Source organism: Aythya marila (genome assembly GCF_965140915.1).
Source record: "Aythya marila genome assembly, chromosome: 2".
In the NCBI taxonomy this organism is placed as follows: domain Eukaryota; kingdom Metazoa; phylum Chordata; class Aves; order Anseriformes; family Anatidae; genus Aythya; species Aythya marila.
Genome location: NC_139043.1, coordinates 41,742,446 through 41,756,657, shown reverse-complemented (window position 1 = coordinate 41,756,657; position 14,212 = coordinate 41,742,446). Strand labels below are relative to the sequence as shown.

The window sequence follows — 14,212 nt, the reverse complement described above, 5'->3', positions numbered from 1 at the left end:
ACCAGAAAGTATGTTTGTTCTTTAGCGTTGATCCCTCAATTGTAAACATATCAGACGAAATGGCCAAAACTGCACAGTGGAAGGCTCTTTCCATGAATTCTGAGAATGCCAAAGTAACCAGAGCTAACCTGAGGTAGCTATAATTGCTCACGCATTTTCTAACTACTGTCTTGTGTTCAGCAGCTAATAGCTCGTATTTCTTGAAATATATCTCAAAAAATGAGCATACATGGTTTATAGATTTGCATTTACTTTTCACTTGCAGGGAACTTGAATTTTAACTTAATTTTTTCTTTCTATGCTGAAGTTAAACAATGTCTAAGGAATTCTAGTTGTTATGTTAAATGTATTATTATAGTTTTAAAGCTACTCTTAATTTGCTTAATACAACTGTATGCTACTCTGGGTTTAGGGTTTCCAAAAGTTTTATTAGACTGTGTACGAGCTTGGGAATTGTTTATTCCTAAATATTACAAACGCCAGTGGGAATAAAAGGTAAGTCCAGCACTTTCACTGGTACACTGGTAGGGTCTTCCCTGGGTTGGTGTCTACAAATTAAACCTGATTGAAATATCATCTTTGCTGTGTAAGAAATATACTTGAATAAAGTGCTGTGTTGACTGTTACGTATGAAATGTTTGATAAGCAACCTTTAGTAATGTGAACCATATCTCAAATGATCATCTTTGCTTTCAACAGCCCTGAGAAGCCGGAAAGTGTGAAAATAAATGTAGAAGATGCACCTGTTGTGAAATACGTGGATGCTGAAACATCTTTATAGAACTGAACCAAGGGGAATTAATTGTGTGTATTTGTGCGTGTGTATATATCACTGTAGGGTATTACACCATTGAAGTGTGATTTCCAATTTAAGTAATATGTATTTAATTCTGCCATTGTTTAGGGCACTGTAGATATGCTTACGTAAGGAGAAGATTTGCCTACAAGTCAGATGAGTGGTAATCACACTTCAGCTATTTATTTTATCGGAAATTTTATTTTAATTTTTAAATAGGAAGATTGTAATGAATGCATATTATTTTCAATAATCAGTATGTGCATAAAAGTTAAGTCAGCTTTTGCTGATGATTACTGGTCCACATTGCGTAGAATTTTGCAATACCTCTGTTTATAATGTGCGCTACAGAAGTTTGTTTTCTGTGCAGGAAATTACTGCTTGTTTTTGCAGGGTATTTTTTTGTGATTTCATAGATCAATTATTAATGTGCTGTTAACATGAACTACTGTGTTTTATGTCTCCACTACATGCCAATGTTATTTGGATTCTGTCACTCTCATTTTACAGACATGGCCTAGAGCCCTAAGTCAGGTGGCTAATCAATCCTTAAAACATATGTAAATATTCTGTTCTGCTACTATTTTTTAAAATACACTCTTGATTTTTCATTGTCATTCAGTAGCAGTATGAGTACAGTAACTATAGTTACAATCCCAAGTCAGTATTTGCCATTCTGGAAACTCCATGTTTACACAATATAAATTGGATTTACAGACAGCAATTTGGTCTATAGGAAATCATACATACTTGCTACACTAGCACTCTTGAATTGTTTTCCTGTTTTTACATTTTCCACTGACTTTGAAAACCTGATATACTCAACTGTAAGACTGACATTTCAGAGTATTTCTTGTCCTCATCAAAATATTTTTCTTGCTTAATTCATTTTAAAATTCACTGTGTATTTGATTAAATTTGCCATGGTTTAATTCTGTGATAGGTTTAAAATCAGTATTATTTTATGGATTACAAATTGCTTGTGGTATTTGTTTGTACAGTTCTGATCTTCTCCATTGTAAAGGGCATATATGATAGTACATCAACTTAATTTTAAACATTTTATTTATTTTAATTAGTATAAAATTTTATCATGTTAGAAGAATTGAAAAAATAAATATTCATTTATTAAAGTAAATGGGATTTTTGGGGGCTCACCGATAAAAATGCAGTCAGTGCATTTTATTGTACTTATTTTCAAGGTCTAGTGTTTAGCATTATAATATCTCCAATGAGAATTTTATGTGTAAATGAAAATCTTGATTGCTTACCTGCTGCAGTGTCCATTATTTTTTTTTCTTTTTGCCTTATGCCTTAGTTTCTTGACTTTATTTCCTGAAATGGTCTATTTTCTGGAGTGATACCAGCCCTTTCTGGATGTGTTAAAATGGCTTTAATTGGGATCTGCGCGAATTTCAAACCGAGACTATGGCTGCTTGCTTAATTCTGTTTTTAGCAAAGTTGGGAGTTTTACCATGGGCTGCGTGGTAAAATTCTCAACAAAAGCAAAAGGAGAAGATTTTGGAAGAGGGCAGAGTTCATCTGAAAACACCATTTAAGGTGGAATTCTGGTGCTCTTCAGAGAATTGACACTTGGACAGAAGATGATTGTATATTACAAAATAAACCAATCACTGAGAATAAGTGAAAATATTTAAAAACAGCTTTTAAGTTACACGCACTGTTACCTTTTGCTTTACATATAATGTAGTTGTTGTTGTTGATGTTCTTGTCCATTTGGCTGAATTGATAAGGCAGTTTATTGAAAATCATAACGTACAGCAATATGAGTAGTCCTACCCAAACTGTCATGATGAAGGCTCAGGTCAGGGAAAAAAAGTGAGGTCTGCATTACAAATTAGACTAATACTTTGTATGGCCTGTATTGATGCTCCTTTTTCCTTAGATATAGTAGTGTAGCTTGTGCTTTACCTTGAGTATGTTTTCTGTCAGAAAATACCTATGCTTTCCGTCTAGTCGAACTGAGATGCAATAAAAGTATGGCAGATGGTTTTCCAAAACTTTAGCGTTATCAAAAAGAAAAAAAAAAAAAGTAAACCACAGTTGTTGACTGTTAGTTAGTTCCTGGTGAAAGTGGGAAAATGCTATTTTAAGCAGTTTACATAGTGTTATCCACAGTACACTACTCATGTACAAGTCTTCCTGTTAGTATTTTATACTTCATGTTCACAGCCCTACAGTGATTTCCAAAGACCCCCCAGAAATTAGTATAAGCCTCTTAGATTTTTAACTCTTTAATGCCAGAAATCAGGGTTTCCTGGTGCTGCACATCTTTTATCTGGCTTCTTCTGAAGGTTTAAGTTTGGGACAATATTAAAAGAAGTGGGCTTTTCTCTAGTGGATTAATAATAATAATAATAATAATAATAAAGTCCACACAGTATTTCTTCATTAATTCTGTAGACATTTAAATCAGTGCCAGAAGTACTATGACTTGCAAAGCAGTTTACAGTGACCTTTAGTTCCAGTGTTCTTTGTTAGTAGTATGTTATGCTTGCACTTTTCCCACCCCACACAAATATAAGAAGACCTGGTATTAAGTGCATAAAAAACCCATTGATAACTTATGGTTAAGTAATTTGCTGCTCATTTTACACCACTTCTGCTTTAAAATTGTGCATAGTATTAAAGTAAAACAGCTAATGATATAATTAGCATACCATATGTAGATTTATGTTTTGCCTTAATGGGTACAAAAGAACAGTGATAAATACTGTGCACTGATTCTTTCATAGGGATTAAGCCCTATAAAAATTAAGCCAATATATTTCCATTCCAACAGTTAGAGGAAAATAAACAACCCTGCACTTTTTTTAGATGCCTTGGTTTCCCGGAATGGAGCTTAGTGCTACTGTGTATCTGGCTGCAGAGCCACCTCAGGAAGTCCCTGTTTTTTTTTTTTTTTCCCTTTTTTTTTTTCTAATTTATTTATAAATATGAATGTTTACATAAAGTGTAGGTCTTAATTTTGACCACTCCATTTAAATTATCATCTAAAATATTTCAGAGAAAATGCAGTCTCCTGTTTAAACAATGTTCTACAAAACTCTTTAGTACTTTTCATGTGTATTACGATTTCATTCTGTTTACATATGCCCAAGTTCATTATACTTTCTTCCTAGATTAATTTTGCAGCTGTAACAGGACATCTTACATTGTTATTTAGTGAAATGTTCCAAATTGCCAAGTTTGTCGTCGTAAAGCCTGTTAGGATAGAATTTGGTGCCCTAGTGGGATTTTTCAACCAAATGTGTTGGCCATTTTTTCTATATGTAATGAAAGCTCTCCAATAACTTTTCATCTACTTCACCTCTATCTTTGTCTTTATATGGTAGCTTCCTAATTTGTGCCCTTTGCAAAGACAGGTTCAACTTGTTGTAAAATATATCTGTAACAAATTGTCATGTCACAGAGCCTGCACCATTTTAAAGGGTTATCTTGTACATACATACTGTAAATCAGAAGATAAATGGTTCATGATTTTTGGGTCAGAAATGTAGTCTGTTAGATGAGCATCGCTATGATTTTAGTTTTCATTTTGCTGTATGTGATTAGTAATGTTTTAATTACTCATCTAGTTCAAATTCATTATCAAGTACAGTACAAACGTGTGAAATACTTTGTTTATACCAACAGTAATTTATTTTACAGCAGATTTTAAGACTAGAAGCACACAGCTTTGAGTCAGTGTAAAAGTAGTGCTATAAATACAAAGCAAATTGCTTAGAATTTTAAGTCAATTTTATTTTGTAACTTTTTAGTGAAAACTTATAGGAAGTTCTTAGTTGTCGTTGAAGTTAATCTAAAGACACTTTCATATTGAATTTAGTATCTGTTGACGTTTATTTGGAATAATGACTGAGTTTGAAAATCAGTACTTTTCTAAATGATGATTTATCAACAAGACACATGATTTATAATGGGTTTCTTTCTATCGTTGCTGATACTCCTGCGCAACTGGGTCTTCCATGGTTCAGCATCTGTAGCTGAACTACGATTTTGATCTTAACGCTGATTATTTGAAATGTGATAACTGTACGGTTCAAATTTTTATGACTGTTTTTCTAATTACAATGATGCTTTTTTATTTTAACAAAATCCAAAGCCAGTGACAACATTATTCCAAACATAGAACCGCTCGCTATTCAGTTCCTGTAGAAAACACGACTCTCAGACTTGTCTTTGATGTGAAAGATCCAGCCTTTATTGTTTTAATTACTGGTAGAATAAAATTATCTTTTGTAATGTTTCGGACAGTTGGTAAAAGCAATAAAAATCAACCGAACAATAAATCTGAGGGCTTTTGGCGTTTTTATTGCGGGCCGGGCTGCTGCCGCGGCAGCCATGTCAGGGCCAGCGGCGTCCGCGTGCCCATGGCAACGGCGGCCGGCGTCGGCGGGTCGCTAGGGCAGCGGGCACTTCGCAGCATCGCCCTTCGCGGTTGGCCACCGAGCCGTTCCTTGCCAAGAAGGCCGGACGCGATTGGCCGCGGGCTGGGACCGGAGAAGCCTGGCAGCGGCCGGGAGCGGGGGCTGGCAGGTGAGGGGGGCAGCGGGTTGACCTGATCTCCGTCAGGGCTCGGAGGGGGCAGCTGAGGGGTTAGGGTGGGGAGGATGGGCGGACTCTCAGGGTGCAGGTCATGATCTGGAAAACAGTCCACAGACACGCTGCGTGGGGATAAGAATTTGGGAATAGACCCGGCCGTTTATGGCTCACTTAAACTGCTGCCTTGCGGAGAGAAAGTGAACAAAAACCAGCGGCTTGAGTGTTCTTATCCGCTGGCAAAACGGGAGCCTCATATTGGATCCTAATTAATCTCCAAAGAAGGGATAAAACAAAACTCAAGAGGTAAATATATGCGTATGGAGGTTTTCATGTGTAGTAAACTTGCAGATTTCCATATGGGTTCAGTTAATAAAACAAGTAAGTTGATTAAACACACACGAAGCTCTTCAGACGCTGCCTGTGCGTGCTCACCAGCCGGGAATTCCCTGGGCTGGTGCTGATGCTTCTGACGTGCTCTGCGAGAACAAGGGGGTAAGTGCTCCAGAGCTGCCTTCGGTTTCATCTGCTTGGAGGAGGAGAAGTACATCTTGGGAACCTTTTTTGTCATCTTTGATCTTCCTCTGACGTCATTTGACCGTTACTCGAAACACTTTTCTGTTTTGACAATAACATGTCGATAACTGCGCTTTTGAGTGATTTTTCATCTGATCTCACCCAGCTTAGATACATTCCTATCTAGGAACAGCATCAAAAGTCTTACTAAAGCCAAGATATAACGTATCTGTTGCTTCTTTATCCAGCTTAAGCCAGTTCAACTGCTGTATATAATTAGGTAGTGGAACTCGGCCCCTGGAGTGATTAAGAAAGGAGTTCAAGGTCAAACAAGCAGCTAGTTAGCTTACAAAGCTGTTTGTATCTGTTACTTACATCCACTGGTTATTGCTAATAAAGATTATAAAGGCCATAACATATCATTTTCTTAAAGCAAGTTTCTAAGCGTTGCGCTGTAGTTTGTGGAGGTCGATTTATCCTCCAATGTGTCTTTGTGTTTTTGTTTATTTTGGGGTTTCTTTTCACCTTCTGAAGCTTTATGTGCTTGTGTCATCTGAGACACATACTAGACTGGGCCACAGATCAAATCTGTTGCGGTAATTCCTTTGTCTCCTGTTTCTCATCATGTGAGTTCGTTCTGTCAGGGTTCCTGGAACATTTCTTGTCCTATCCTGCACGCCAGCACTATCAGAATGCATCTCTCTTCCTTTGTAATTGAGTTAACATAAATAATTAAACGTAATTATTACCTTTTAAAATGAATTAATTAATATTGCTCTCATTTCATTGTTTTAAATGGAATTGAATAAGACTCCACACCGTAGAGTTATTTTCCTTAATGTGTTTCTGTTGTTTTTAAAAGTTGCATGATCTCAATCTTTTTCTGGCACTACCTGAATAAAGTGCAAGTGTTGTTTGGTTTGTTTCTTATGCATTACTCATGGGGCCGGCTTAATAGCTGGGGCACAGTTAATAAGATAGTTAATAGCCTGGCTCCATGGAAATTTCTTCTGGCACAAGTAAAGAAGAAACACATGGGTGGGAACTTACTTAGCGATTCAGGAAAGTCAAGTCACTGTGTGAATTGGTAAGGAAATTTTTCATGTCTGTTTTCTCTCAGGTTTATGGCTGGTACAAGGAAAACAAGGGGTTGTTCCTTTGGTAACCTCTTGCCAAGGGCATGGTGCCAGTACACCCACCTGATTTCAGGACTGGCTACCAATGAAAGGATTTTCTGCTCTTCTCTCCACCTTCTGCAGCCGTGCACTCCTGCCCTCTGCCTTGTCAGCAGAGATGTTCATTGGGCCACTGTAACAGCTAAATTTGTAGAAAACTAACCATACAAACAGACTTATACAGTTTTCTTCCTGTTTAGTTCTCTAAACTGGCACAGGTTTGGGGCTGGTAAGCTGAAGAAGTGGAGAGGAGTGGCTGAACTTGGGAGGGGACAGGGGCTGTCGTTTTCACCGCAGCTGGCAGTTATGTTGGCTTATATCTGCAGGAAAGCAGAAGGGCACCAACACTTTAAGCCTCACGGACAAATGCTGTGTTGTGTGCATTTTCCCTGCCCTTGTACTTGGGGACAAGCTATGGAGTGATGAGGGTTAAGACAGAGAAGATATAGTTTGTATATTGGAGGAGAGTGGAGGAATTTCTTGGGGATCCACATCAATGATTCTCTGTGTGATTACTGGTGATAGGATAAAGGCTTGTGCAATACAACAGGAGCAGATGAGCTGAGCTTACAGGACACTTCCCTGAGTGCATGAGTTCATATTGTCAGCAGTTGCTTTTTGTGTAGTTCTGTGCCTGATGTGAGAATGTATAATTGGGAAAACAGCTCTAATTTTCAGGAGGAAAACAGCAGCTTCTGATAGTTTACCATGCTTGTTTCCGTCCTGCTTGTCATCATCTTTGCCTTTATGAGAAAGAGGAATAAAAACCAATTGCATTACTCTACCCTGCACAAAGAGAAAAGAAGGCTAGAGGATTTCAAAGAGATGTCCTGTTAAACACACGACAGGGAACATCCAGTCTGTTTAGTGAATAGTAAAACAAGTAGAAAGGATTTCACACAGCGGTACTGATCCTGTCCAGTAAGTGATACTTATCCTTGTTTTTTTCTTGGAAGTCAGACCTACTGAATCTGATGCAAATAAACAGAATGTTTGTCTGCAGTGGATCTAATGTGTGGTAGTGGCCCTCACAGGGCCAATCCATTACATCTCTGTTCATCTACTGAAATAAGCTATACGTCCCACTGCAAGGAAAGCTGGGTGCTGTTGGAATAAGGCATCCGGCTGAAATTCATAAGACCTGGATTCTAACCTCTGCTGAAAATTTCTGTGGTTCTTTCCTAGACTGCATGATGTGTGCATCTCATTTATTTGTCAGATACCTCCTTTTTCTACCCTTGATCCACCTTTTGTAATTAGGTGATAAAACCATTATCTTCTTTGTTGCCTGGACAACAACTTGTAAGATACAACCTCGATGTCAGCCTGTGAGCACTGCTGTAACATCAATAGCCAATCCATGGTGAAAATAATGGTAAAAATAAGAAGAAAAAGCCTAATAAAAATGAAGTGCAATAGCAAGACAGCTGGTATTATTTACCCTCACCAAAAATGTGTAGGGAAACTAAGGCTTCTGTATATGAGATTTATTACTTTCTTGTTAATATCTGGAATTCTAAAGAGTATCTTCATGTAATGCCTAATGTTTTGTGTTGCAAAAATGGTAGAGCTGTTTTTTTTTTTTTTTCCTAGTCATTTCTGTTAGTTCTGTGAGTAGACGTGTTGCTTAATGCTGCAGTAATATAACCCTGATCTACTTTATTTTTAAGGAAATGAGTTCTTAGTCATGCAATGATGACAATGATACATACAATGCCTGATCAGGACAAAAAGCTGAAGAGCATAGAAAAAGCTACAGACAAAAAGCCTCATGGGATTTCTGTGAGGTATAGTATCTGACGTCTTTGTTTAAACTTCAGCAGGACCCACGTGGAATTTGCACTAGCTGCCAAAGCAGAATGCTTTAATTTGAAATGCAGTATAAACATGACAACTGTTACTCTGGTCACGAAGTTTATTTACACCTTTGTTGATTTAACACATTCTGGAGAAGCTATAAATTCTTCTCCATGTAAAACGAGGACACTAAACACCAGAAGACTTTATTTTCTGTCAGTGGTATTGTTGTTTGCTGACCTTCTTTACTCTTAAGAAATACGTTTATGTAGCTATTAACATATATTTATGCTATTTTGTTTTATTCTAGGGATTATTCTGATCTTAAAAGACTTCAGTCCCTCTTAAATGTTCTGTCAAGCAAACAGCAGGTATTTTTCAATAACTATAATTAAACATGCTGAAGAATTGTATAATTATAAATAATAGTGATTATGGATTGTGGCAGATACTTACGATATTGTGCTCTATTATGATGAAAAGTTACTAAAACCTTGTGTAGTGGATGTGGTGGCCCCCCCCCCACCTCTGCCTGCAATATTAGTGCTTCTCTGTGGGGCAAATCCTACTCAGAAAGGGTGAAAGAATGAAACTGAGCCAACTCCCATCCTACTCTGCCATAATCTTTATTTAAACAGGAAAAACAACTACTTTACGTCAGTATCTCAAGCGGGTTGTATCCAGCTATTAACACACACAGTCAGTTACCCTCACAGATTTACTCCACACCCTTCCACAATTTCACAAGAAGGAAGGTTAATAGATTTATTAGTTATGACATGGTGAAGAGTAATAAAGTACAAAAAATTTTTAAAAAATCAGCATTTTAACCATAAACAATTTGTCTTTGGAGAATAACACTTCAGCTAAAAGTCTTCAGGGCATAAATATCAGTGCCTAAAGCTTCTAGGACAGTAAAATCTTCACCTCAATCACAGAATTGAGACAGGTAAGAAACAGAAAATGAGTATATGTTGCAGATTTTCTCAAGCTTTACTATTATAAACTTGAAAAGGTACTATTCCTTATATTTTATGTCTCCACACATGTTTTCCAGCCTTGCTTTGCATCAGTGTCCACTTTGTTTTTTTTTTTTTTTTTTTTTTTTATCGCATGATGTGTTTTTGTGTGTGTATTTTAAAATGGCAGTTATGGATGGAAAGTTTAACAGTGTCTATAGTTCAAGCCAGAACTTGAGAAAAAGTATTTTTTCATGTTAAAATTCTTGTAAAACCATTAAAACCAACTCTTTGTCTCATGAGTACCCTGGTTTTCTTCCTTAGCTTCCAGCTGTAGGTTTCCAAAATGGTCAATCCAGCATAACAAGATACCTGCAAAATGTCAAAAGCAATGGACAAAACCCTCATGGTCAGTGGCAAGAATCAACTGAAGTTGTTGAGCTGGAAAACTTTAGGTAAAAGAAAGAACCAGTACGATGGTACTGTGTTATATTTCTGAACATCTTTGTGTGTCTTAGACTTGGTGAGGTGTTGAAGGCATTTATATTTGTATTTAACTGCGTTTCTTGTACTTTCATGTTAACCCGCTGAGATACAAATTATATACTTTTAGTTTTCTAAACCTAACTGAATATTTTTGCTTTTGTAAATTTGACACATGCTTCCACTCAGTAGGGTGGACTGTTGAAAATTAATATATCCAATTTAAATAAGATGGTTTCTTTATTTGGAAAGCTTATAATATTCCATTATAGTAGTACCAAGTTATCCAAGAGACAGACTGTTCTTCCATACATATTAGTGTCTGGAAATCTGAAATTATGTCATTCCCTTGTAAGTGCTCATGTGATATTTCTTAACTTTTCTTGCTAGTGTTAAGTTTTGGCTTGTTAAAAGATAATTACCAATTCAGCATTTTTCTTATATTTTTTATTAGTGTGACCTACAAGAATGAGAGAAATTTTAGCAAACATCCCAGACATAAGCTGTTTCAAGAGATCTTTACAGCTTTAGTTAAGAACAGATTTACCTGCAGGTCAGTATATTCAACACATTCATACCCAAGGAGGGATCACTTTTTTTGCCTTAACTAGAGAACCAACATGTGTGGATAAGGCCTGGTATATATATGGTTCAACAGTAGACCTCTATGTGGAAATTAGTAGCTTCACATTTCTACATAATCTTAGTTTTAATATTTTAAACAGTCATTTTGGGGTTAGCTTTGAATGTTTGGGTGGTTGGGATGGAAGAAGGAAGGACTGGGTATCTTTTAAAAAAATTGGATGACTGAATTCTAACATCAGCTATGTTTCCTTTGATCATTTGCCCATATCCGGTATTTGTAATCTATAGTTTCTTTTTCCAAATAGTTTTGTTCTTATTTTATTGATTTTTATTTGTATTTTACGGAAATATTTATGTATTTTCTTATGCTGCTGCCATTTGGTTGAGCAAGAAAAATGTGCAAGACCTTCTAAAAATAGGGGAGTAGAGAAAGATGTTTTCTGGAAAAAAAGTATTTTTCAGGATTTCTGTTACTATACACCACTGTTGTATGATGTATTTTTCCTTTTTCAATCCAAAGTACATTTTCTAAAAAATCCTAAATGTCACAGAAGCTTAAAGGAGGAATCCTAAAATGTTTAAATGTGCTAATATGTAACAAATTGATTTTATCTAAGTACCTGAAAACTACCATAAAATTCACAGTTTACTTAGACACTTCTGCAGATCTAACTAGGGAATTATCTCATCTTTGATTATTTAAATAGCAGGAGATTTTAAGACAAATCAAAAAATCATTTAAATGATTTCTAAATCTGGAACCTGGAACCTCTTTCCTTCTTTCTTTCTTTTTTTTTTTTTTTTTTTTTTTTTTAATTTTCCCAGGGAGCTCTATGATCTCAGTACCTACCAGTGTCACATCAGAGACTCAGCTTCATTTGCCAAAAATTTAAGTGTTTAAGAGTAACTTCTTAAGAATAAGAAGACACAAAGAATAACAAGTTCTATTTATACATTATGGCATACCTAGCTCATATTTTAGTTTTTGTTTTCTTTGGTACCCGTTGATGATTATAGTGATACACCAAAACTAGCATCTTGTATTATAAATGTAAGCAGCCAGGTGTAAGGTTAATGAAACAAGCATGTATTAATAAATTTGACAGACCCTTAGGATAAGTAATCACCTTACAAAGGTGATTTAGTTGCCTTTATAAATATTTTACCGTGGCTGTGATAGTGTCCTCACTTTGGAACAACTGCCGTTGCATTGTGTCAAGGCCTTAGAAGTTGTCACCCTGACCTGCAGTACATAATTTAATTGCATAGCTATGTTGTTTGGGGTGCAAATTGAAAAATCACACCCACTTACCAATGTCACTGGTTGGAGATAGTTCTGTTGGCAAAAAAAAAAAATCACCGTGATGAGTACAACTTAAGTTGTTTGGATAAGGAGTGTAACTAAGCAGGCAGAAAAAAAAATAATCTTGCTGGCATATGCTGGATATACACTAAGGTCTCTAGTAACAGGAATAGGTTCTCAAATGTTAACCAGGCTCAGAGAATTACTGTCACTGAATTACTCTCCCCTCAGAAATGTGACAGATGTGTTGCACAATTAAAGAAACTAACATCTGCCAAGAGTCAACACTTTTTTAAAGTATAACTTTGTAGAGCCACCATTTAAAGTAAGCTAAGGATAATTTTCTAATTTGGCTTACAAATTCTTGCCTGCCAGTATATGGTTGCTGTTCACTCTCCATGAAAGTTATGCACTTCTTGAAGTGGCCAAGTATGGAAGCATAATGAAAAACACTATTACTTTGGGCAGAATGTTGGCGTGGAAAGGCTGAGATTTTGCTAGTTTCTACTTATAAAACATTTATTTTTATCAAAATATTTTTAGCCATTCATTGGCATCATTCCCAACTGCAAATGATAAAAGCGTAAGAGAGCTGCCATGTCACAGACTTCTGTTCCTTGGAAGCTTGCCAAGATACAGATTCTGTCCTCTCAGTTAACAAAAGAAATTCCCCAAAGATATCTGAATTTTTGTTTGTTTGTTTGTTTTTCCAAAAAGAAAATGGTGATATATACCTATAACAGACAATGGAAATAGTAATTCTGTTTCTGGTATTTATGCAGGACTGCTGTCCCTGGATGCTTTGTGCTTTCTGCCAAGTCTTGTGCTGGAACTGTGTGTAGAACCATAAAAGAGGAAATTCTATTTGGAAACATACAAACAACAAGAACAACAACATAAAAAAAAATCCAAAGACTAATAGTACTCAAATTTTTAAAACCCAAGATCATTTAAAAATAAGTATTTCAAATCTAGGTAGTTTAACTTCTGAAACACCCATGTAGTTTTATTATGTATTTATGTAAGTAGAAGTTGTGAGCTGAAGTTTGATGTGTGCTTTTAGTGCTTGTGCCTTTTGGGCCTTGATCCAAGCACTTAAGTTTCTACCAAAGCATGATCAGCTTGTGCTTAGAGATAAGCATGTACTTCCCAGCATCAGTTCAGTGATAGTAAATGTTGGCTGTTAGTGTTCATATAATGAAATCAATTTATTTGAACTTATCTGTTTGAATACAAATGATATAAAAGGTCTATAGCATAGAATTCTACAGTATGGTATATTGTACAGTTGTTGTAGTTCAATAATCTTCTAGTCGATCGATTCCTGAATCCAAATTTTTTGTATAAGTATTTTTGCACTTCTTTATTGTATTTGGTTTATGTTTTGGATATTTCTGTTACAGAGAGTGGATTGATCAAGCTCCATCCATCCATTTTCTTAGAGTATTAATCTGCCTGAGATTATTAATAAGGGATCCATGCTACCAGGTCAGTATATCAAAGTATTGTTTTTTTTCTTGGACAAGAGTATGTATATAACATCATGCATACGCTTGTGTTGGTGCATGTGTATATAAATGTGTATATTCTTATGGATGTATACTTAATATATACATGCACCTATATTTCTATATGCAAAGATATAAGTGAGTTGCAAACAGATTTCAATAGATAACTTGCACTGCTACTGGGTAGCTATTTTTTCTGGTATTTGTTTTTTGTAGGTTTTGGTGTTGCTAACCCTAATAACCTATAAATCTCCGTAACAGATGTCTCGGTCATTGCCCAGAGCCCTAGACTGTGTATGTGACTTTACTGCTCTGTACAGATATGTAAAATTTCCATAACTTACTAACTGAAGAAAACCAAAAGCTACCTATTCCCCCTAGCAGCCTACTTTTAAGAATTACGAACAAGCAGATTTTCTTTTTTTTTTTTTTTCTGGCTGTTATAGCCATTCTTAATAAGACAGCCCCTGACATCTGTTAAGATATTTGTATTGTTTTTTTTTTTTTTTTTTTTTTTTTTTTTTTTT

At 35.9% G+C, this 14,212-nt stretch overlaps 2 protein-coding genes across 24 annotated transcripts in view; both read left to right on the top strand.

Moving 5' to 3' along the window:
- Positions 1–5,102, top strand: part of SLC4A7 (solute carrier family 4 member 7) — an 89,032-nt gene extending 83,930 nt beyond the window's left edge. For 7 of the 11 annotated variants that reach the window (XM_082754573.1, XM_082754572.1, XM_082754577.1 and 4 more), the window contains 2 exons: positions 26–133; positions 700–5,102. In XM_082754573.1, coding sequence (XP_082610699.1) covers positions 26–133; positions 700–781 — 190 coding nt within the window. In that variant the 3' untranslated portion in view covers positions 782–5,102. The remainder of the gene's footprint in view (positions 1–25; positions 134–699) is intronic. The other 4 variants (XM_082754574.1, XM_082754581.1, XM_082754579.1 and 1 more) reach the window with 2 other exon arrangements.
- Positions 5,103–6,946: 1,844 nt separating this feature from the next.
- Positions 6,947–14,212, top strand: part of NEK10 (NIMA related kinase 10) — a 122,222-nt gene continuing 114,956 nt past the window's right edge. For 10 of the 13 annotated variants that reach the window (XR_014316789.1, XM_082752103.1, XM_082752106.1 and 7 more), the window contains exons 1-3: positions 9,598–9,796; positions 10,131–10,261; positions 13,581–13,665. The gene's annotated coding sequence lies outside the window, so the exon portion shown is untranslated. Of the gene's footprint in view, positions 6,963–9,597; positions 9,797–10,130; positions 10,262–10,814; positions 10,843–13,383; positions 13,426–13,580; positions 13,666–14,212 lie in introns of those variants that run through there. The other 3 variants (XM_082752098.1, XM_082752100.1, XM_082752101.1) reach the window with 3 other exon arrangements.